The sequence below is a fragment of the Euleptes europaea genome, chromosome 1 (assembly GCF_029931775.1).
Source record: "Euleptes europaea isolate rEulEur1 chromosome 1, rEulEur1.hap1, whole genome shotgun sequence".
NCBI classification, from domain to species: Eukaryota; Metazoa; Chordata; class Lepidosauria; order Squamata; family Sphaerodactylidae; genus Euleptes; species Euleptes europaea.
In genome coordinates this window covers 72,540,676-72,565,757 of record NC_079312.1, presented here as the reverse complement: position 1 = coordinate 72,565,757, position 25,082 = coordinate 72,540,676, and the positions used below count along the sequence as shown (strand labels likewise).

At 44.2% G+C, this 25,082-nt stretch overlaps 1 protein-coding gene across 2 annotated transcripts in view; it reads left to right on the top strand.

Annotated features, from left to right (window-relative positions):
* Positions 1-8,038: 8,038 nt before the first annotated feature.
* Positions 8,039-25,082, top strand: part of ACY1 (aminoacylase 1) — a 29,305-nt gene continuing 12,261 nt past the window's right edge. For both annotated transcript variants that reach the window (XM_056858515.1, XM_056858507.1), the window contains exons 1-3: positions 8,039-8,174; positions 17,209-17,273; positions 23,481-23,585. In XM_056858515.1, the coding sequence (XP_056714493.1) occupies positions 8,057-8,174; positions 17,209-17,273; positions 23,481-23,585 (288 nt within the window). In that variant the 5' untranslated portion in view covers positions 8,039-8,056. The remainder of the gene's footprint in view (positions 8,175-17,208; positions 17,274-23,480; positions 23,586-25,082) is intronic.

The window sequence follows — 25,082 nt, the reverse complement described above, 5'->3', positions numbered from 1 at the left end:
GTTTCATGTCTAAACGGGGATTTGAACCAGTGTCGATCAGATCCTTGTCTGACAGTCTAATCGCTACACCACACTAGCTCTACCGGTGAGCAGTGAACTGAAATTGATTTTTAGATGCATCCCCCTCTGCTCCCTGTATATGCCAGCAGCTTCTGCACAGTTTCTGCGCAAAGGAATCCCTAAACACAGCCTGCCTTTGTTGTTGCTCTGCTCATGGATGTCCCCTACTACAACCTGTAGGTGGATCTTCCCCTCATCTAGCATTGTATGGAGAACAGAAGGAAGAGCACAGCAGCACCTGCAGATTTACAGACCAGGAAACGCTAAGAAAGACATGACTAGTCTTGACAGCTGGGCCACTTTGACTGTCCAAACCTCTGCTGCATAAATGTCTATTTATAAATAATTTAGGGGAGAGAGTTTCTGTCACATGGAATCACCTCTCCAAACATTACTTACTGTGAAAACTATTATGTATTAAATAAATGCAGTACAGTTTTGTTGTGGGTTGTGCTGAGTCATAGAAAGCAAGCCCTTCTGGGGATATACATAGTACATGCAGCGGGGTGGGGTGGGGAGTGTGTAGCAGTTTTTAAAAACTATGTATTGTTATTGCAAAATGATCCATGATTCTGATAAGGAGATGACGTGAACTGACGTAATGGCTAAAAGGTGAGATGTGATCCAGAGTTGCCAGTTCAAATCTTACCTAATCAGACATGAATTCACTTGGGGGCCTTATTGGTAATGTAATGATAAGGCAGCATTGTCTCCGAAGACGTACAAGGTACTGATCCCACCCACCCCTTCCGTAACCATAAGCAGGGTTTCTAGGGCCGCTTGACTGGTATCTGAGGCAAGCTGGAAGCATGGGATCTCGCTAGCAGCAAAACACTTATGACACTAAGAAGATGTTAACAGACAGAAAACTGGTACCCAGCTGTCATTCCTAAGAAAGCTTGAACATTAAAAAGCAAGGAAGTAGTAAAAAAAAACCCAACAACCCTGAGAATTAAACAACAGTAACCTAGTCATGTGATTTAGTTATCCTAGCAAAATTTTCCATGCAAATGGAATAGAATGCAGGCTTGATTAAAGGTACTCTACTTGAGATATGGAAATAGTGGTCTTGATGCTGTCTCCTACTCCTTTTTTTTTTTTTTTTTTTGTGCCATCAAGTCACAGCTGACTTATGGCAACCCCGTAGGGTTTTCAAAAGAAAAAGACGACCAGAGGTGGTTTGCCATTACCTGCCTCCATGTCACAACCCTGGTATTCCTTGGAGGTCTCCCATCCAAATACTAGGCTGAGAATATGTGACTGGCCCAAGGTAACCCAGTAAGCTTCTATGGCATGAGTGGGGATTCAAATCTGGGTTTCCTAGTCTGACACCTTATCTACTATGCCACACTGGCTCTCTCCTACTCCATGGAGAGGCCTAATTCAGAAGCTTTATGTGAATGGGGCCTTAAAATGATCTAAAGGGCAGCATCTAAAAGGCAGACTATAAATGACATAAATTATGGGGAAAAAAATTTAAAATTCCCACAGATCAATGCTTGCCAGATTGGTTCCCTGTAGTTATGCCACCTGTTACATAACGAAGCTTATTATTCCAAGAGGCTTATACATTTCAGTGTGCAGTGAAAGGACCCAAAGCATTTATACAGTGATTTTCCCAAGTGCGTAAAGCAGATCACATACTCAGGGACTATTCATGTTTATTTAATTTATTGATGTTATTTATTGTCTACCTTTCTCACTGGGACTCTAACACATGAACACATGAAGCTGCCTAATACTGAATCAGACCCTTGGTCCATCAAAGTCAGTGCTGTCTACTCAGACCAGCAACGGCTCTCCAGGATCTCAGGCAGAGGTCTTTCACATCACCTTACTTGCCAAGTCCCTTTAACTCGAGAAGCCGGGGATTGAACCCGGGACCTTCTGCATGCCATGCAGATGCTCTACTACTGAGCCACAGCCCCTCCCTCTAGGTGGATTACACAGTGTAAAAGGTAAAGGTCCCCGGTGCAAGCACCGGGTCATTCCTGACCCATGGGGTGACATCACATCCCAACGTTTACTAGGCAGACTTTGTTTATGGGGTGGTTTGCCAGTGCCTTCCCCAGTCATCTTCCCTTTACCCCCAGCAAGCTGGGTACTCATTTTACCGACCTTGGAAGGACGGAAGGCTGAGTTAACCTTGAGCCGGCTACCTGAAACCGACTTCTGTAGGGATCAAACTCAGGTCATGAGCAGAGCTTGGACTGCAGTACTACAGCTTACCACTCTGCACCACAGGGCTCCTATACAGTGTAAGTCAAACAATCAACAGGATGGAGCCTCCACTAAACAGTGCAATAAGATTTGGATTGTCAATCTGAAAACCAGCACAAATCTGAATACAGAGCTGAAACAGTGATGAAACCAATCATAAGTGTTTAAATATGACATGTTATATGAGGCTACTATACTCTGCTGAAATATTCTGTCAATAGTTAGCTGGGAACATAATTGAAACTGTGGTCCTCCATAGCATTTAAAATAACCCCATATTCCCCATAAAAATTCTCACAAATTAGATTCTAGTCATAAGTAAATACTATTTATATCCCACCCTTCTGATAGGCCCAGAGGGGGTAACAACAAATAAAGATGAAGTGTAAACATCACAGAAAATAAAAACGCAAACCTACGAGTTCATCTCATTATATATCAACAGTAAAACCACCAGCATCAACTTCACCAGTGATATACTTCAAAGGTCACCAGTCTAACTACTGGCAACATATCAATTCAACAATCCAACCATATCAACAAAAGATTTCCAGAATAACCAGGTTTTGCACGCCCTTTCAGAAAACAAAGAAGGGATCTTACAGAAGCCATGGAGTAGCCATTGAAAAGGCCCTGTTTCTGACCAAGACCGACTAGCCTAGCTGTGATGAAGAAATGGTTAAAAGAGATTGGTGCACGGACCTAACTGTGTGCATGTGAGTTATGGTTCATTAGGTAAGTGGGACCCCAGTCATGAGTGACTTTAAAAATAAAAACTAATATCTTAAATTCCCACATATTAGGTCCCCCAAGGGCTGGGGAAACGGCACAGAAAATGCAAGAATGAAAGCTGCCTGCCAACAGAGCCTTCTGGACATCCTGTTAAAACTGAGTGATCAAGTAATGACAATTCTGAATTACATGGCTATTTGTGGAAGCAACCGATACCTCAGTAATGCAGTAGGAACAGAGTAATGGTTAAGGTGGCATTTTCAGCTTCAGCCCCTGTATCTGCTACAATGTGAGAATAAAGCATGGTAACAAAGTGTGTGAGTGTAGTCAGGAAGAAGTTGGCCTGGAGGAGAGAAGTCTGAAAGCTGTGTGTGAGGGAGAGTTCTATGACAGGCCTGTATTTCTAGAGCGAGTTGCCTTATTATTTCTGATTAAGAATACTTTTCTTGTTCGTTCTTACAAACCACCGCTTGACATCTCTGAGAAATAATCTGCCTGGCCGAACAGCAGAAGTAGGCCACAAAGCCTCGTTCCACGCCTTTCAGATCACTGCAAGGATGACAAGATGTTAACTTACGTCTAGCTCTTCGAACAGGTGAACAATGCTGCACAAGGCCTAAATATTATTATTAGGGATCTTGTCACCGTTCTGCAGAGCGGGAGCCGAAACTCCAAAGAGGGACGCCCTTCTTTTGAGTTTCAGCTCCCTCTCTGCAGAACGGTGACAAGATCCGTAATAACATTTAGTCCTCGTGCAGCATTGTTCACCTGTTCAAAGAGCTAGACTGTTTTGTAGCCCACGTTCTTAAGCGGCAGCCTGCTAGGAACAGAAGCGCCTGGCCGGCGACAAAGTGTTCCCTGTGGAAGGGTCCTGGCGCTGGCCTTTAGTGTGGGCAGCTGCCAGGCTGCATTTGTCTGAGCAGGGAGGAAACGGAGAGCAACTGTCACCTAGGGGTTGGGCATGGGGAGTAAGCCTTGGGATTTGTTTTCCAGGCCAGCCCTGAGGCATGAAGAAGAGGGAAACCAGGGAGGCTGCGTAGAGCACTTCCCTGCCCTCCCTGCGTAACAGTAACCTGTTCCCTCAGTGCCAGATTTAGATGAAGAGAGGCCCCAGGCTATTCCACTTGTGAGGCCCCTCCCAAACCCCCAACCTCCCGGCTTGAGGAAGATGGAAGAGTGTTTTAAACAAAATTCAGTGAAGCCGAGGATGATGACTCGCCTTAAAAGTCACAATTCCTCCTCTAAAGGGCATATTATGTTATTGTTAAATCCCTTCGTGATTGGGGGGAGGGGAAGCAGTAGGGTTGCCGACCTCCAGGTACTAGCTGGAGATCTCCTGCTATTACAACTGATCTCCAGCCGATAGAGTCCAGTTCACCTGGAGAAAATGGCTGCTTTGGCAATTGGACTCTATGGCATTGAAGTCCCTCCCCTCCTCCAAACCCCACCCTCCTCCGTCTCCGCCCCAAAAACCTCCTGCAGGTGGCGCAGAGGGACCTGGCCAACCCTAGGAAGCATAAATGTTAAAATTAACACTGTGAAAAACTTTTGCAATAACTGAACTTTGTAAACATTTTGTGGAATAAGCAGGAACTTTTAGGAAAATGAAATTGTAAGCTTACTGTTATATTCTTTAAAATAAATATATTCTTTTAAAATACATATTTAAAAAATAAAGAAACTGCAATCATCAAACACTAAGATTGTTAAGGCCTTCGGCTTCAGCCTGCCAAGCCTAGAGGTAAATCCGGCACTGCGCTCCCTTACAGATCTTGAGAAGGTGAAGAGCAACCCAAATGATCAGGGGACAAGAGCAACTGCCCTATGGTAAAAGGTAAAGGTCCCCTGTGCAACCACTGAGACATTCCTGACCCATGGGGTGATGTCACATCCCAACGTTTCCAAGGCAAACTTTGTTTGCGGGGTGGTTTGCCAGTGCCTTCCCCAGTCATCTTCCCTTTACCCCCAGCAAGCTGGGTACTCATGGAAGGCTTGAGCCAGCTATCCTATGAGGAGCGGTTAAAACGCTTAGGACTGTTTAGCTTGAAAAGAAGGTGGTTAAGGGGAGACATAGGGCGAAAACGCGCGGTCGCTTGAGCCTCCTTTCTTCCCTGTTCCAGCCAGGATTCAGCCAGGATCGAACGCAGGCTCAAGCGACTGTGTGTTTTCGCCCATAATAGAGGTCTATAAAATTATGCTTGGTTTGGAGAGAGTGGAGAGTTCTAGTATCTCCCATAATACTAGAACGCGGGGTCATCTGCTGAAGCTGGAGGGTGAGAGATTCAAAACGGATGAAAGGAAGTATTTCTTCACACCACGCATAGTGAAATTGTGGAACTCCCTGCCCCAGGATGCGGTGATGGCTGCCAACTTGGAAGGCTCCAGGAGGGGAGTGGACGTGTTCATGGAGGGCGGGGCTATCCATGGCTACTAGTTAAAAGGAATACCGGCCATGCTGCGTACCTCTTCTCTGTAGTATCCGAGGAGCAGGCCTATTATTTTGGGTGCGGTGGAACGCGGGCAGGATGGTGCTGCTGCAGCTTGTTTGGGGGCTTCCTGGAGGCCCCTGGCTGGCCGCCGGGTGAGCCGACTGCGGGACTTGATGGGCCTCGGCCTGACCCAGCGGTTCTGTCCCGCTGTTCTCTGTGGTTCTGTCCTCCCCCCCTCTCTGCGCGCCCCTTGCTCGGCCCCGGCCACGTGCGGCGCCAGAAGGCCCCCGGCCGGCTGGGGCCGCACGCTGCCTGCCTGGTGGGAGTGGCCCCGCGCGAGGCCAGGGCGGGCGGGCGGGCTGGGAGGCAGGGCTGTCCCCGCGCCCACTCGGCGAGGAGGGCTGGAGCGAGGCGCCGGCTTCGGTGCGAGCGGAGAGGGGAGCGAGGAGAGGCGGGCTCGGAAGCGCCTGCGGGAGGGAAGCCGCCGCCGCCGCCAGGTTGGCCGCGGTCTGGAGGTGCGTGCGGAACAACTTGTTTACTTCGCAGCTGGGCCGGGACAGGGGAGGGGAGGCGGGCTGCGGTAGAGAAGGGAGGGAAGCGCTCTGCCGAGGCCGGGAGGGAGGGAGGCTGCCCGCCCTGCAGTGGCCCTGCGCAAGAGACTTCGCCGCTGACTGTCACGGCCGGGGAACGGAGGAGCCGCCCGTCTCCTGCCCACTCGCCTTGGAGTTGCCACTCTCTAGACCACTGGTTCCCAACCAGGGGTCCGCGAGAACTAAATGAAGGTCCGCGAAACAAAGTTATAAACCCATAATAGATTAATATTTTCGATTAAAAGTTCTCTATTATAAAAATATATATATTCGAATATTATCCTAAGTGTAATGTTTAATTAACAGTTATGATTCAAGTTTATTTTCAAATTCTCCGAATTTTTATTTTGGACCTTGGGGTGCCTGCCCCGAACAAAAAAGTCCTAGTGGTCCCTGGTCAAAAAAAGGTTGGGAACCAGATGCACTTTCCCCCCATCCGAATCCTCAAAATTCTGCATGGAGGGGCTTATTGTTGAGTTTTGAGAATAGGAAGGGGGGGAAAGTGCATCTAAAGAGTGGCAACTCCAAGGCAAAACCTCCCGGGCATAAATGGCCCCAGTCATTTGGAGCGGCCTCTTTCCTCGCCCACCCCCGCGTCGCTTTCTGCGCTGCTAGTTCCCCTTTCCCTAGAACCGCTCTTTAGCTTCCCCGAATTGCGTTTCCCCAGCCCCTCTCGCTCTGTGATACCTCTGCCTCCAGTTCTCTGGCAAGTATCCCTAAACCATCTCCCAGCCTTCTGCATCTCCATTGCTAAATCCACCGAGTTTTCTTTTGCAAAAGTTTCTTTCCCAATCGGTGACGCCTTATAAGCTTTGCGCCCCCCCTTCCTGTTTATGCTTCCTGCAATGTCAAAAAGTTAACAGCCCACAATTACTTTTATTTGCCTGTTTGCCCACATATACCTATTTTACTTGTTGGGGGGCGGTTTTTTAAAAAAATTATTCATCTCTGTCTGGTTACATGCTTCCAGTAAGTGAGTTACTAGAGCTTTTTTCTTTAATGCACCTTTTCCAAAAGATCGCACTTCCTTCCTTCAGCCCCATCCCTCTTATATACCTCCCTTCCACTCCAGTCACTGCAATGATTTTTTGAGAGGAACAGAAGTGATTTCTCAGTATCTTTCTTCAAAAGACCACACGCTGACTTTAAAGTTGCTCTGAAGTGTGTTTTGAACCCACCCATTAGGCTTATGCTTCCAACAACATATCACCTCCCCCCCCTGCATAAAGTTCTGTGTTTTTTAATAGCCACCCAATGTGCAGAAATTCTACAGGTGCAGCATCCAGCACCATAGAGCAAGGCTCTGTGTGTGTCATTTCTGCCCAGAGTGTGGCTGTTAAAGACATAGAGCCTGTGTCAGGAAAACCAGCTTGTAAAGTCAGTTCCCCAGAATTTTGTGTTCCTAACACTCGCCGGCCTTTTGCCTAGCAGCAATCTGAAGGCCCTCACGGGGTTCCGAGTGAGCACATCACCAATTATTCTATCAGTTACATCAGCTTCTTGTTTCTGTAGTACAAGTTGCCTTTAATCCTAGCCTTATAGCTCTGTACCAGAAATCCTACCCAAATGTAGCTGCTGTGAAAGCTACATAATGTTGGTGTGACCTTTATAATAGGAAGTGTTACAGAATGGGAAGAAAGCCCCGGTCAGGACTCTTTTGAACACTGTGATGATTTCCCTCCAGTGGCTGAACTCATCTTTGTAGTGAATGCTGTGGAGGGATGGCTTTTGAACTGTTATAATTTTGGAGCGAAGCCTTTCCAGGGTAAGTCTGAAATCACAGATCAATTGTTTGCGCCGCTTGGTAACAGCTGGCAATTCCTTCCTGTTGCTTTAGCCTCTGTGAAGTGAGAGAAGGAGCAGCAGGAATTGAGTGTGTGGCTCATACATGTTACTACCTGTAGCAACACATTCCACTCTAAACAGCATAGGAAGGAACAGGTGTTTTCCCCCTATTTCTCACTCCCTCTCTGCCTTTTCCTCATTATACCCAGGACTCTTAATACCTCAAATCAGAAGGCCAACATGCTGCCAGAGAAAGACTCTAAAAAACTAGGGGAGAAGGACCCCAAGGAAGACCCATCGGTCAGTGTCTTCCGGGAGTACCTGAGAATCAAGACTGTCCAGCCAGAACCTGATTATGGTATGGAGGCTGATTTTTTTTTCTTCCTTTATTTCGGTACTGCAGTCAATTTGATGGGTGTCGCTGCTAGTGGTTTTCAGGAAGTGAGCAGCCAATAGGAGCAATGACCGCTTGTGCAGTCAGAAGTAGTGTTCTTCCTTCATGAACAAAACAGATTCCACTGAGGAATTCCACTGTCCTGGCCTTGATGCATTCAACACACGTGCCATATACAGAGAGGCTCACCTTAATTTAAAAAAAAGGGGGGGAGCCCATCCAGTTGAAACCCAGCCCTCAGGAGGAACATGTTGGTTTGTGCTGCCAAGTCAACAGCTGACTTATGGCAACCCTATAGGGATTTTTAGGGAGACATTGGGAAGTGGTTTGCCATTGCCTGCCTCCACGTCACACCCCTGATATTCCTTGGAGGTCTCCCATCCAAATGCTTGCCAGGGTTGAGGCTGAGAGTGTGTGACTGGCCCAAGGTCACCCAGCAAGCTTCTATGGCACAGTGGGGATTCGAGTCTGGGTTTCCCAGATCCTAGTCAGTCACCTTAACCACTACTACACGGAATACATAGCCCAGGATATAATTGTAATTATCTGGGTCTTTTATTCGATATTGGTTGCTGAGAATACAATTCTGCAGTTTTGTTCACATGACTGTCTCAACTTGGCCTGGCATGTTTCATTGTATATGTTCATTTTCTAGCCATGTACATTTTGTTCTTGTGTGAGGAAACTGAAATTGTGTCTTTGTACCTGAATCTTGTTATGAAGAGTAGGGAGGGAATCCTCTCATTTCATGCCTTCAGTTTCTCTGTTCTTAAGAGCAACATATAACCAAGGTGTATTAAGATTTGATTTATCCATATTGGTTGATTTCTGGGCAGTCAGTGGTCTGGTAGAATGAGGTGGTAGAAATCTAAGTAATAGGCTATACCATAGCCAAATGTGAGTGTTCCTGAGTGTTCCCTTTAAAAAAAAAAAACCTCCATGCAAGTAAAAATCTAGCACATGAGGGAGAAATGCCCAATCTGTCTCCTGCAGTGCTAATTTTCTATTTGCAGCAAGTTTTTTTTTTTAAAAGGATAGTTTACCTGCAGTCTGAGGTGGTACAGCCTTTTCTACCACCTTATTACAGTACATGACTAGACCTGGCTGTAAATTGGACTTATGTGAAGGAAGTTTATCTTTTTAAAGAAATCACTGCACAAAATAGCGACATGAAACAAAAGTCCTTGCTCTTGTTTGGTCTAGTGGTGTTTTGTTTATGTCACTTGTCTTTGCAAAGGCTTCATCAGAATAGCGCATGAAGGACCTTTTTCATGTATGTGTTTTGTTTATTATTTATTTGGTACATTTGTATCTCATTGCCTTATAACAACCCTTAGAGGGAAAGACAATGTTATTCAGTTTGAAAACATGCAAAAAAAATTACATCTGGTAATTAATAGTATTTATTTTAAAGTGTAATACATACCTTCTCCCCAATAAGCTTATAAAACAGTTACTATAAAACCATCCATACGCTACAACCCAAACCTGCTTGCCAAGTAAAAACTGTCAGAAAGAAAACACTAACCCAGCACCATAACTCAGAAAGAAAAATCCCTCTGGAATAAGAGTGTCTTAGAGAGATTTCTGAAGGTCGAAAAGACACCCTCTGCACTTTTCCTTGGGGATAACATTCCATAGGGTTGAAGGTATGACTGAAAAGGTTCATGATAGTGTCAAGGACAATCTCACAGTCCTGTGGATAAGAATGGCAGGGAACAGCTTCTGGGAGCAGTGACCTATAATAGCCAACGATAATACTAATATAGAATATGAGATTCACTGCATAATTTTCATCACTGATCCAGGTTCTCTCACAAATTTAGAGAATTTCTCAGTTCTTCACTTCTAACTCAGATTGTAGGATAAAATGACTGCCCATATAAGGTAACCTTATGATAGCACCCTCTTTCTTTTTGGCTGGGGTTTGATCTCATGAAAAGGATTAAGAGTCAGTTGCCCAAGGCCACCAAGTGAGCATCACAGTTGAGCTGAGATTTGAATCTGCTTTCTCATAACCAAATCCAACACTAATGAAGAACACAGTCAGAGGAAGGAAGGTGAGGGTATAATTGTTTTAATCCTGTTAGTATGCAGTCCCAGGTCTCTTGGGTTCTCTGCACACTGAGGTGGGAAGGCTGTGTCCTGGTTGTACCACTTGATAATGCTTGTGTGGCTTACATAACTGAATGTTCCTCTTAACACAAACAACAAAAACCCTTGCACAAAGAGAACGAGCATTTTATGGAGAAGGCTCGGTCTTCTCCTTGACATTTAGTTTTCTCTGTGGATGATTTTCCCTTTTTTTTTTGCAGGGAGGAACACAGCACTTGCCTCTCTCCCCCCCCCCCCACCATGCTATGTGAAATGGTACAGCCCAGATGCATTTTTAGGGCCAGATTCTCCAGCAGTAAATCACAGGGGCGCATGATGTTTAAAATCCCTCACTACTGTGAATACCAGAATAACTGGTAGGAAGCACATTCAACATCTGGAAACATGTATGTTACCTGTTAAAAATGAAAGTGCACCAGAAATTACTTAATTACTGGGTTATACTTCATTATCTGAGTAGATAATCATGATCTGCTTCTTAGAGCAATTACACTTTGATGTGACTAAGCAGGCTTGGGTAGGGCTGGTGGTACCTCAAGGTATTTTGTTTCCCTGAGCATGGTACACCCATCTCTTCTTCCAGTTCTGGTGGTGGTGGAGTCCATGCGGAGCCCCTTTGGAGTTCAGTGGCGCCAGTATAGATCCAGGGGCCTATCATCTCCTGTACCGCTTATGGTTAGGATCTGTCCATACTTTGTGACCCAAGGCTGTTTTTGGATGGCTGCACTGGAGAACCAGCCCTAGGCTTGGGCTGACAAAGTTAGTTAGGGAGGTACAGGATTTTCAGTAATATTTTGAAGGAGTTAGGAATGATAGAGCAAAACAGAAATTGAAACATAGGCTATGTGTTTATTCCGCTAATGAAGCCTTATGGCGAAGAGTATAGGTCCCCAATTTAAATGTCCCCTCAGCTACAGACTACCTAGGTGGCCTTAGATAGGCTGCTCTTTCAGCCCCAGTACCTGCTGCCCCACAACATGGGAATAATACTAGCCTGCATTACAGGATTGATCTGAGGATAACAGCAAGATAATGTGTGTGAAGTTCTTCAAACATGTGCAAGTGCTATATAAACGCTAAGCATTATTAGTATGTGTAATTTGACATTAGTGGCATCATGGTATTTGAGAGTAAAAGGAAGACTGCTCTACTAGGTTGATAACTGCACACATTGTATATGAGAGACATATACAAACCAGTATTACAACCTGAACCGTTCAGACCAGATGTTTGAGTAATTGGTAATAGATTTTACAACCTATACACATGCCTGGTTTGATTCGAACTGTTTGTTTATGTATGTATTTATTTATTTCTGTAAATGTGTGCAGGCTTAACATGAGTTTTAATTAACCACTGATGAAGGCCCAATAGGCCGAAATGCGTTTGGTATGTGGTTACAGATACCAACCCTAGGAAATGCCATTGTGCTATTTTAATGTTTTTGAATATTTTTAACCTTTATATAGCGCTTTGAATAAATTATATTTTCAGTATTTATATGTATTTATATGTATTTTCTTTCTACCCAACCTTGGGAACCCAGAAATTTGAGAGTAGAAGTCAGTCATAATGTGAACTTTATCTTTCCGATCTCTGCCAATTTCTGTAAGGAAAGCTTTTATTCAGTAGAGAGTACAGAGGATACTGTCATCTGTTTTAGATAGACATTTTCATAATATACTTTCACAACCTAATTTAATCCTGAATTTTAATTTATATCTTTTAATGTTTGGCTTTTATTATTTTCATTTTGTAAGCCGCCTCAGGCAGGTAGCATAATAATTGTCTAAATAAATCTGCATTTCATGCAGGTAAAGAAAAGCAGCATCATATGTTTCATTGTCTTGACTCAGAGTAGCCAAGACAAAAGTTTCTTGGCCTATTATTGGGGAACGGAATGAATTGGTTGTAACAAACAATTGAATATCTGTTTGCTAATAAGAAGAATACCGTAAAAGAAGCAAACTTTTGCCTTGTTTGTTTGCTTGATTCTCATGCAGTGATTGTAAATTAGATTGAGGTTCATACTTGTCCCTATTAGATAGATAGATTTAAGAATAGTTAGTGTTTATATGCCGATTTTCTCTACCTTTTAAGGAGTCTCAAACTGCCTTACAGTCTCCTTCCCTTCCTCTCCCCACAACAGACACCTTGTGAGGTAGGGGGGCTGAGAGACTTCAGAGAGAACTGTGACTAGCCCAAGGTCACCCAGCTGGCTTCATGCATAGGAGAGGGGAAACCAACCCAGTTCACCAGATGAGAGTCCGCTGCTCATGTGGAGGAATGGGGAAACAAACCCAGTTCTCCAGATTAGAGTGCACTGCTCTTAAGCACTACACCACGCTTGCGATAGATAGATAGATAGATAGATATAGAATTGTTACCTTGTTCTATATGTTTCTTTTTGGTTGCTAAGGCTTAAACAATGTGACTTGCTTACAGCAAATGAAGTCCCAGTTGAGGTCAGGCCAGTGACATAAACACAGAGACCACAATTAAGTGTGGAGTTAAGGGCACTTAAGCCAATTAAAATCACTAGACTTAAGCATGCTCAACATTTTGGTGGACCGTTGCTCAAGCCAACATCGAGAGAGCTACTTTCAGGGTATGCCAGGGCTTGAGTCTTCCCCATGGGAATTTTGACTCCCCCACCCCTTTGAACAGCAGACCACCTTGCTATGTTGCCAGCTACTTTTGAAACTACTCTGAATTTCAGGAATAAGTTGTTGGCAATTTGGGATGCTTCTGCTTGAGAAATGGCTAGCTAAACCCCACTAGACTCCCAGAGCCAGTTTCATGACACTCTGTATTGCAACCAAAATACTTACATACTGCACGTTTGTTTTAATGTTGCAGCAAATGAGTCTTCTGTAATTGAAGGATAGAAATATGGTGCTCGCTGGGCAAAGGAATTGGATAAACTTGCTAGAGACCCAGCAGACACTGGGGAACTATGCTTCACGTCAGAGGATGACACCTCGAACTGGGTGAACATGCGAAGCTGCCTTGTGTTGTCGGATGATTGGTTTATCTAATTCAGTGATGGCTACACTAATTGTTAGTGGCTCTTCAGGCCTCAGACAGATCTTTCTTAACACCTGCTGCCCTGAGAGCCTTTAATTGGAGCTGCCAGGAATTGTTGCAAGCAATGTATGTGCTGTACCACTGGTTACTGGAGATTAGTAATTGGTTCTATAACAAGTTATGCCTGCACAGGGCTTGCAACTTTTAGTTAAGCTGGGATTTGAACTCCGGTCTCTCAGAACTATATCTGATCCTCGTTCTACTAAACCAGTCACATTCTTCAAAATGACCGTGAATATTCTCCAAAGGCTCCAGTTTGTAAGTGAGGTGGGGCAACACTTCTGGATCTGGCATAATTCATTCTATTCCTTGAAGGTTCTTGTGATGTTCCCCTACCCACATACAACCCTCTGCTGCCCTTAACCTTCTTTACCTCACTTCATGGTATCCTGGTACTTGCCAGAGCTGGTGAATAACATGTAGAGAATCTGGGGGTTAGAGAACATCATTTAAGGTTTGAAATCCTCCCCTCCCCCCCAAAAAAGAATGCACATGAACAAGTGACTGTACAGACCAGCCTCGCAGTGTGGTTATTAACATTTTCTGGCATTGTAAATCTGGCTGTGATCACACCTGTTGTTGCCTCCTCAGGGCCTTTTGTTGTCCTATGAAAAGAAAAATATGTTCCATGTGCTGTCAGGTCAGACCATCATTTCGCACATCAAGCTGTCAGAACTGGAGTGGAAATTGTTGCTTGTTTAGAAAAGGTTTGACTGCTTCTTGGACTTGGGTGCTGAGTGAAGTCCACATTCCAGGTCTTACTATAGATAAGTAATGTCCCTCTTGTTATCTTGAAGTATTATTGAGTCACAAGGAGTGAAGCCTTGTTTTCATGGCAACGTATGAAAATCTGTGTTCACTGGATACTCAAATGAGTTAAGCTGGAACACAGGTTTTTTTGTATGTTTATACTATATGCTGGCTCCTGTCCACTTCGGCCAGGCAGACGCTGAGTTGTAGTCATGTGAACTCTCATTTGCAGTAGACTCAGCAGTCAACTTGGCAAGTTTGCTCCTTGCTAATCGCCTTTTACAACATGCATTCCAGTTCTTACTTTGAAGTAGGTCTGTTGAGTCCAGGGAGAATGATCTGAATTAAGATATTTGAAGATTGCTGCCCTAGTTAGTTTTGAATAACTTGAGATTATCTATTTGTGATAGAGGCAAAGTTCACTTGGGAGGGTGTATTTTGACTGGAGAGCTGTTATATGTGGGTATGTTCACCCTCCCATCTGGTGCATGGTGGCCATGGGAAAGTTCTTGGTAAGGCTTTGTGTGGTTATTCCCAGCTAGGGTTCAGCATTGGCATGAATTGGAGTGTATCTGGGGGAGGGGGGGAAAAGACTCTTCCCAGTTCACCCTGAAAACTGAATCCTGACCTGCACTTGACAGAGGGTGCAGACACCAGGCTTATCATAGGCTGGGAGCAATCTCAGCCAGTCTTTTCACAGTACCTCTGAGTGTCCAGATGATTGTGTGAGTGAGTGCTAAGAAGTGAGATGGCAATGAGATGTTGCCGAATTGTTTTGAATCAAACTTCATTGGGCACTGCAGATTGATGTGACTTGATTCCTATAACATACCTGCACTGTATTTAACTCACCAGTCCTTAAGTTTTATTTCTAGTTTGAGCAAAGCAATAATAGTTTGGTAGTACTGTAGAAGATATTGTTTTCACTTGCGGTGCTAAAAGCTTTAGCATGGAATGAGTTCATACTTCAGCACAGAATGTTTCACTTGTGGGGAGGGGCAGTGGCTCAGTGGAAGAGCCTCATGCGGGAGGTCCTGGATTCAATCCCCGGCATCTCCAGTTAAAAGGATCAGGTTGTAGGCAGTGTGCAAGATTTCTACCGGAGACCTTGGAGAGCCGCTGCCAGTCTGAGTAGACTACACTGTCCATGATGGACCAAAGGTCTGATTCAGTATAAGGCAGCATCATGTATAGGGATGTTAATGTGAGATAGTCATATTTAATGTATGCCTCACCTAGTTTAGCTTTTTAAATCACTGTCTCGAAGCAAGAAATGTAAAAAGCCATGTTAAGTAAAACTTGTGGAAAAAGTCCCTGTAGAAAGAACCTTGATCTCTAGAGAGTGCATAATGAGGCAATGAGTGTCTTACTAGACTGTCAGTGTTCTAACATCTCTGAGCTGGGCAAGGATGAGACTATATGAATTGTTCCCTGTGTCCAAAAAGACAAGGATTGTAGGAGGGTTGTGTCCAGCAACTACAGCAAGAAAGAACAGGTTTCATTCTTGTTTGTATTTTCCTCCCTGTTTTGCTAAAGGGGCCCTGCTGGGAGAAGAATCCTGCAGAGGGGACTATTAGAGTCTTTTTCCATTTGCTTGGCCAAGAACATTACTGAGAGGGACCCCAGTGTAAAAGAATTTTTTTTTTGTCTTTTCTCTTCTTTTGCTGGGCCTATAAATGGTTCTGAAATAGACGGGGGTGGTGGGGTGGGCTACCAATATAGTCTTAGGACAGAGTCTTGTTTAGGGTCCTTGTGGAAATTGATTTCACTGTACCCTTATCCTCCCTTTCTTGGGTGGGGGGAAGGGTAATCCTGTTCCACGCATTTTCCAAGTCTAGTGACCTGTGTGGGCATGTTACATTTGCTGAATCAGAGGGGAAAAGATGGAAGTTTTCAATATTTCAGGAAGGCTTGTCGGACAAGACCTGAGAACTGTTCATTATGAATGGCAAATACGTTTAACTTTAGGCTCACAGACATTTCCATGCTTTGTCTTTATCAGTCTGTTCTACAAAAAACATTCTATTTAGTAAGGTGGTAGAAAGTTGGGGGTGGGGCTGTGGCTCAGGCGCAGAGCATCTGCTTGGCACGCAGAAGGTCCCAGGTTCAATTCCTGGCATCTCCAGTTCAAGGGAGTAGGTGATGTGAAAGGCCTCTGCCTGAGACCCTGGAGAGCTGCTGCTGGTCTGAGTAGACGATACTGATTTTGATGGACCAAGGGTCTGGTTCAGTATAAGGCAGCTTCATGTGTGTTCAAAGCTGAAGGAAAGGGGGAAAGTCTTTTTCTTTACTTCATATTGAGTTTCTTCTCATCACCTCCCTCTTCCACAATGTCTGTGTCCTTCAGCAAAAACACGAGGGATTGGCCCTTCCCTTCAATGTCTCTGCAGTTCATGAAGAATTGAGAGGAAATTGCCATTAACAATTGGGTGAATGGAATTGTGGAGCCCTAATTGTAATTAAATGCTGAGATGATATCTGAAATTCTGCGAACTATGTCTTCTAGTTGGGGGTCCAAACCCTCCCCTTTTCTCTGTGGGTGGATGCAGGTTGTTGTATACCACAGCAATGTACCATCTTGGACAACAAAGAACAAAGTATGTTTCAGCGATTGGAGTCGTGGATGGACTTGGGAGGCGCTGCATGGCTCAGTGTTTGCTTGATGGCTTTAAGCAAGTTGCTGTTCTACTTGAGAAAGACAAATGTGATAATATCTGTAAACGATTTCCTCAATGAAATGCTTAAAGGAAAATGCATAAATGGATAAGCAAAGTATGCTTGGCATAAAACAAGGGAGTCAAGTGGAAACAAGACATAACCACCTAGAGATTTTTTTGGGAGCTAGTCTACCAGTACTTCATCTCCAATTGCCATTCACTTTGGGGGCACTGTTTTACTGCTCAGTGTTGCACAAAGTATAGAAGGGCTAGGTTTGAAAAGGCTTAGATTGATGTGACAGATTAGAAAGGTTTGTGAAATTAAAGGGGGAAAAAACATGTTGCACAGGCATATGTAATTTTTATGGTGGTTTCCTCCCTTCTTCCAGACTCGGCAGTGAAATTCCTGGAGAGAGTAGCTTCTGAACTTGGCCTGCAGTGTCAGAAAGTGGAGGTAAGCCATGTTTGTTGTAAAATGTAGAGGCTATATCCACAGGCTTATTGGTCAATAGTTACTAGGATCCTGCTTTCTGCCCCTTTTAAGGATGGGGACAACAATGCTTTATTTCCAACTCACTGGGAAAATCTCACTTGAGTTGATCTAGGTAAACAATTTGGCACCCACCAATCAGGGAAGTATTTAAATAATTCTGGGGGAATCATGTCTTCTCCAGGAGCTTTGCCTGGCACAAGAGAGGAAATGAGGCATTTTATCTCAAAAACTGTAACAGGGGGGCACTGGGACTGATTTTGAAGGTTAGAATGAAGCTCCTGTTGCCCACCCGAGCCAAGGTAGAAAGGGACTCAAAAAGCTGACTAATGGAAGTGCCAGCCTTTAGCTGAAATCTGGGTTTCCAGTAATGGTGATGCTTCACCCTGGACAGGAGAAACTAAATCCCAGGACCTCAATTCATTTCTTTCTTGTACTGCTACCCTTACTTTTGCCACTGGGTTTTAGAAAATGCTAGCTGCTTCTGCTTTAAGAGCTTCTTATAGTCAGACTTTAAGGATATGAGAGAATTTATACATGAGTCACTCCCATGATATTGTACTTAACAGGTGTACTTCATTAGCTTTTTTCTGGCTTGTTTACATGCCTGGTCAAGACAGCCCTCAGAGTGGTTCCCTTTGGGTTTTAGTAGTTTGTCCTAGGTCAAGGGAGGTCTAAAAGAGCTAACTATATCCTTACGAAATTCCAGGACCTCAGAGCAATCATTTAAGATTTTTTGATATAGGGACCTGAAAGTTCATTTTCCATAATCTGGGCTATATTGTAATCCAGTTGGGTATACCTTGATTGTCCTTTTCCTGAACTGTACACTGCTTAGGTTTTGTGCAGTGCTGGAGAATATTGCATTTGAAAATCCTAGCTGTAGACTTAGCGGCCTGTGATTGCTCTTGACTCTGTCACCTACCTCAAAATGGGGGATAAGTGAGGATGAGACTGAGATGTAATCGATTGTTCTGGCTCCTCTGGAGGAAAGATAGGTAAACGTACCATGGGAGGTGTCAAAATTGCTATCATGAAGGTTATATAGTTGGTGAAGAGATAAAAGTTCTATAAATCTAAGACCTGCTTTATTCCTCACCAAGTCTTGGGATGTTCTATCCAGATAACTGGCTTGCATTGCAGTCTGGTTATTGATACCATCTAGGGGACTGGTGATACCTGCCCCTATCCTTGTGTTGAAATCTGCACATAACATGACATGAGACTTGGAGAATTGGTGTTCTAAGTCATCCAAGGTAGCAGAAAGTTTGTCCCAAATATTTTTGGGGCCCTGAAGTTTAGAAATTTGTGATGGAAAGTAGATATTAATACAAATCAGGGAACTATATGCTTGGGTTAGAAGAGCCTGAATTGTCTGCAGACTTACACACAGTTTGAATATCTGCCTTTAGATCAACTGAGACAAAAATAACTAATCCTGCCTTACCCTATAGTGAGAAGTGACTGCCAGGACTGCAAAAGCAAGATACACATGGAGAGTTAGGGGATTAGACTCCAAGGACCATATTACTTGCAAACATGGAATGTCATTTTTGCTGAATGATTAATGAGAGAATAGCTGAATTTTCAAACGTTACTAAAATCTGCTCGCCTGGGGGGAGCTATTGAGAGGTTCACCTGATTTCAGATCGATAGACAGATTCCTCCTATTTAGCAATACTCTCAGATACTGCACTATGTAGGATTTAGAATTTCAGAAAGGGATATGCCAGTTAAATGGATAGATACATGAATAAACATGGTGAGACTTGAGAATTAGCTGGCAGAATCCCCTCCCACTGCCATTAAATGGATAGATATATAAACAAACATGGGGAGACTGGAGAATTAGCTGGCAGAATCCCCTCCCACTGCCATTGTATAAACTATTGAAATCCATAAAATATATCAAACCACTAATTTAACATCAGTAATTTAAAACTGCCAGAAATTAATTGAATGCTGACATGAATAAAACCATCTTCAGCTGACTCTAATGTTTGAGAGTTAGGGGGCCAGGCACATCTCTCTGGGGAAGTTGTTCCATCATTGGGAGGTTGCCACTGTAAAGGCCCTCTCTAGTGTAGCCACCAGATGATCCTCTGTGGTCAGTGGGACAGTCAAGAGTGCCTCTCCCTGTGATCTTAATACCTGGGCAGAAACATATGAGAGAAGACCAGATCCCAAGCCATGTAGGGCTTTAAAGGTCAAAACCAACATCTTGAATTGGGCTTTAAAGTGGATTGGAAGCCAGGGCAATTGCTATAAGATTGGGATCACATGATCCCAATAATTGGCCTTGACCAGCAGTCTAGCTGCTGCATTCTGCAGTAGTTCAGCTTCTGTACACTCTTCAAGGGTAGCTCCAAGTAGAGCATGTTGCAGTAGTCCAGTGTAGTGAAACTAAGGCATAGGCTAAGTCAGACTGAGCCAGGAACAGATGCAGCTGACACACCAAGCAAAGCTAGGTGAAAGCATTCCTAACCACAGCAGCTACCAGGTTTTCTAAGGTAACCGCTTTGTCAAGCAGCAGTCCCAGGCTTCAGACATGGCTTTTCAAGCGGAGTGTAATCCCAGCCAAGATGGGAGATCTGAATTCCTTAGTCTGTCTTTCTGCTAACCAAGAGAACCTCTGTCTTTTCAGGATTAAGTTTCATCTTGTTCACTGTCATCCAGCTCATTACTGACTGCAGTCACTGATTCAAAACATCAGTAGCATCCTCAGAATTAGGTGGAAAAGAAAGGTAGATCTGGGTATCATTCACATATTGGTGATATGGCAGCCCAAACCTCCCGATGACCTCTCCCAGTGGCTTCATGTAGATATTAAATAGCATGGGGGATCAGCTATCCTGCTTCCTTTTTAGGGATGCCAGCTCCTTGAAATTTGGGGGTGGAGCCCTGGGAAGTGAGGTTTGGGGAGGGAATTGACCTCAGCAGTGTGTTATACCATAGAGTCCACCTTCCAAAGCAGCCATTTTCTCCAGGGGAACTGATCTCTGTAATTTGGAGAGCAGTTGTAATTCCGAGTGATCTCCAGCCCCCACCTGGAGGTTGGCAAACCCTATTTTCTTTAGAGGAAATGGCTGCTTTGGAGGGTGGAGTCTGGGGCATTATACCCTTCAGAGGTCCCTCCCCTCCTCAAACTCTACTCTCCCCAAGTTCCCCCTCAGAACTCCAGGTATTTCCTAACCTGGTAACCATGTCTTCTTCCCACCCAACAGCCAACCTACCTTTACCTGTTGCTCTATCTTAAGCTTTACCTTCCCCACCCCGGCAGCCTCTACCTAAGCAAACTGTGGCCCAGTTTGTGGTGTTGGCCACTTGGTCAGGCCCACTTGTATGGCAGGGAACCCTCAAGGAGTTGTGGTACATCACTTTCCCTTCTGTCCCTCTCCCCGCACTATTTCCTCTTTCCCCTGCCTCATTCTCTCCTCAACCATTCACCAACCTTTTATCTTCCTCCCAACTTCAGCTATATTTCTTATTTTTTTTTTACTTAATTTTAACCCTCCTTTCTTCAAAGAGGGGACCAAAGCAGCTTACATTGTTCTACTCTCCTCCTTTTTATCCATATAACGACTCTGTGAGGTAGGTTAGGCTGAAAGTATGTGACTGGTCCAAATTTACCCAGTGATCTTCCACAGTAAGATGGGAATTTGAACCTGGGCCTCTCAGACCCTACTCTGAAGCTCTAACCACTATACCACACTGGCTTTCATAGGGTGGCTGCTGTTGAACAGTAGCAAGAAGCCAGGCCTAATTGAGTCATTTCAGTTGGGTGGTCACCCAGAGGTTGCTTCCAGGCCTAGTTTGCAAACCTCTAGGTGGAACCTGGAGATCTCCCAGAGTTACAACTGAACTCCAGATTACAGAGATCTGTTCCCCTGGAGAAAATGGCTGCTTTGGAGGATAGACTGTTTGGCATTATATCCGGCTGAGGCCTCTCCCCTCCCCAAACCCTGCTCTCCTCAGATTCTACTGCAAAATCTCTAGGAATTTCCCAACCTGGAGCTCGCAACCCTAGCACGGCCTGGCTCCAATGAGTCCTCCTTCAAAGGCCAAAATAGACCTGCAAAGGACCTCCTCCTGCCTTTTGGTGATAGAACCAAGCCTGGAATCTGTCATTGCATAGCAACAGCCACTGAGGGAATCTATTGCTTAAAGCTACAAGCACTCCATTTTATCATTTTGGGTTTTTTAAAACTCCCCAAACTATTGCTTTTAATATTTCACACTTTTCTGCAAACCTGGATTTTTTCAGGATTGTGGAAAGATCAGTCTTCCCATTCACAGCTCCAGTCACCAGATTTACGTATTCTCAGATTTGGCCAACTTTGCTGTTAGTATATAGATGGAGTCCCTCCCCCCCTTGTTATGCTGAATGTTATATGAGATCAGCAGTTCATCCTTATTAGTGCTGTGTCTTTGGTGTTCTTTTCCCCCAGGCCTTGTGGAATCTAGATCATCCTTTACATATAGGTACAGCATCATAATAGGCGCTACCATGGTGCAGTCCCATGAGGCTGCATGTGAATGATGCCTCTATGCAACTGAGGCAGATTATATGGCTCTTTCCCACCCCATCAGCATTTGGCCAGAAAGAAACGTGCCATGGACCTGGGGGAAACTGGTTATGATAAGGAGCATCCATTCAGTTATGTGTCATTCACTTACTGCCCACTGTTGTGTAGGATTGCTACTCCAGTTGCATGTAAAAGTGTCCTCATTTTTGAAATAATGGGAGTTATTTGCAGGGAGCTGTATGATATATTCATATTTGAAGATGATTGTAATAATAATCTTTACACCATCATAGACTAGTAGCTATTTCATGTGGTAGAAACTTCAGTGGTTCCAGTTCTTGTCTGTTCTTTGAATGAAGGCCTTGAGCTCTGTGGTTTGATGAATGGGGGGCAGGGATTTACTATTTGGTAAACATCCAATCAAGATATGCTGTGTGAAATTTTTTTATAATGGTAGTGTTTCGATTGGCTGTTTACTGTTTGCACAAACCTTTTTCAGTCTCTTAATCCCTTGCAGAGCTGGTATTCCATTAATCCCTTATTACAGGTTCTCAGTCTATTTCTGAATAGATCCAGATTGACCTTTCTAACTTTATGTGCCATATTTAGACAGATAATTGTTACAAATGAATGTGTGCAAAACAAATAAAAAGTTCAGGAAAAAGTTGAATAAAGAATAACAATGCTGCTATATATATAGGTAATGCCCAATTTTCCTTCCAAATTTGCCTAACCCCAGAAAGATAAAAGATCCCTTGCAAATGGTATCTTTTTAATTTCTGAAAGAGTAATTTATTAATGAAGTTAAGCCACTTCAAGAACTGAAGCTTGCCTCTACTCTAGCATTTGTTGTGATAACCAAGCAATTTTTACAGACTATACCAACCTCCCTGAATCTGTTGGGTGTTCCTGGAGGTTCTGTAGCTATTATGGACTCCTAAGGAATTTCTCTGGTTGGAAAGTGCTGCTTTATATTATGACCCCAGAATCCAAATTCCAGGAGCTGCAGGCGTGGACCTGGGTTGGAGGAAGCTCATTGGAACCTCCTGGCTTGGCTATTGGAAGGGTTCTGTCTTTAGGTTCTGAGGGTCGTATTGATTCTACCTGTGATGCTATATCTCATCCATACCTTCTTTTCATTGAATGAATTGACTTCTTTGAGCCTTGCAAATAAGTGGACAGAAATTACCAGTCCATAAAGGTTCCTGCCCCCCCTAGCTGCCTGCCTAGATGTCCCTAAATGAATTATTTGTGGCATATGGAGCCAACTCTCTTCTAAACGTGCTCTTTCCTGTTCACTTCCAGGTGATATTACTTCCCACAGGGAGCAAGCGTTTGTTGTCTCCAAGTTTCTCATTTAAATGAATAGAATGATCCTCTTGTCTTTCTAAGAAGGGAAAAGCATTAATAAACCCCATACAAACCTCCAGATTGCTGCAGAATCCAAGGTATAAAAGGCAGAACCATAAACAGGGTCCCCCATAGTAATCCATCAGTCCTCTTGCTACCCTTATTGCCAGTATATAGAGCTCTCTGCTTTCAGAGTGAGTTTTCACAGTACAGTAGACTTCTTATGGAGCTTTGTGTCCATACAGCTTCGAAGAAAGGAAGACACCCCCCCCCCCAATCTAATTTTCTGTTGCAGGTTTGCCCTGGCCGTGTGATCACCATTCTGACCTGGAGAGGCACAAACCCACAGCTCCGTTCCATCTTGCTGAATTCCCATACAGACGTTGTGCCTGTGTTTGAGGTTAGTAGAGAAAGGGGAAGGTTGGGGATTGAAGGCTTTTCTAGTTTTTCCTGCTCCTTGTGATTTGGCTTTTGTTGGTCTGAATGTGTTCTTATCTAGAATTCCCTGTGACAGTCAGGAAATGTTGCTCCAGAAGAGAAATTGTGGCCCACCAGGAAATCCTCCTCCTCTCTAACCTGTGTTTTGAACCTACAGTAGATGTAGGTTACAGTGCTTATGTAGGTGTGATGCATTTTGACACACTCTAGTACCCTATCAACACCAGTGCCATCCTGGATGGTTAGTACAACAAAGTCCATTCTGAATGAAATCAGGTGCAGAGTGGGGTACATGATACCTTTGACATAATTAATTTTATCACTTCATTCAAAGGCACTTTAATATGTACCTGTGTTTGTGTAAACAGAGTGCCACCTACAGGGGGAAAATAAATATGTGCAAGACCTTTGGGTGGTTTCTTTAACAGCCCATTGTAGCTAATGGAACAGTTGTACCAGGCTCCCAAGAACTCTTTCCCCACAAAACAACGAGCTTACTAAATAGCGTTATTTTAAAAATCTTACCTGCCATGGCCACTCACTAGGAACCATCTGGATGAAAAAACAGGTATTTCTTCACTCTTTTCTGAAACTGTGCCAGGTTGGACTGAGCAGATAATAAACCTGTTTCGCTAGGTAGCCAGCTTTTGGTCTGGTCCCAAACTGTACTACCTACAGATCTCCTTCCACTGAGTGGCAGTGGGAAACCCATTTTGAGGTCATTGTCTCTGTTACAGGTCATCTGGCCTTAAGGCAGCACTGAAGGGTACGAGTTAACATTGGAGGCCCTTTCCAGATAGGATTTGATGATTGATTCACAGCAGCTCTTCACTCAAAGAACGGATACTTGTGATGTTGTAAACGTGAAATCCCCTGCACTTGAACCATGGAGAAACTTTGAGAGAATCACTTGAACCATTAAGAAACTTTGAGAGAATCTGCTCTTCTGTGTTATGCTTTATTGCTGCTGAGAGAAGCCCTTTTTGACTTTGCCTTGGTTTGTGTTCAGGTTGAGGCACCTCTAGTTCAGCCTTTTTTGTGGCTGATTCTTCAAGGCAGAGGGAGATGAGCTCCCTAACCCACTTCTGTGCCAAACTTTCCTTATTCAAGGAAGATCGGTCCATCAGAGGCTATGAACCCCAGTGGCTAAATGGAGCTTCAGGGGAGGCAATAACCCTCTTAATACCAGTGCAGGGAAGCAATAACAGGGGGAGGGTATGGCCTATACACTGTGTTTGTGGGTCTTCCTGGGGCATCTGGCTGGGCGCTGTGTGAAACAGGAGGCTGGACCAGCAGTCTGATTCAGAATGGCTGCTCTTACATGCTTACGCAGCTGTCTTTGTCAGGTGTCGCCACCTCACTTTGTTAAGTGGCAGATTGCCACTCCACTCAATCCAGAAGTGGCTCCAGATGTGCCCTTCTCCTCCTCACAGCTTTGTTGCATTATCTAGGATGTCAT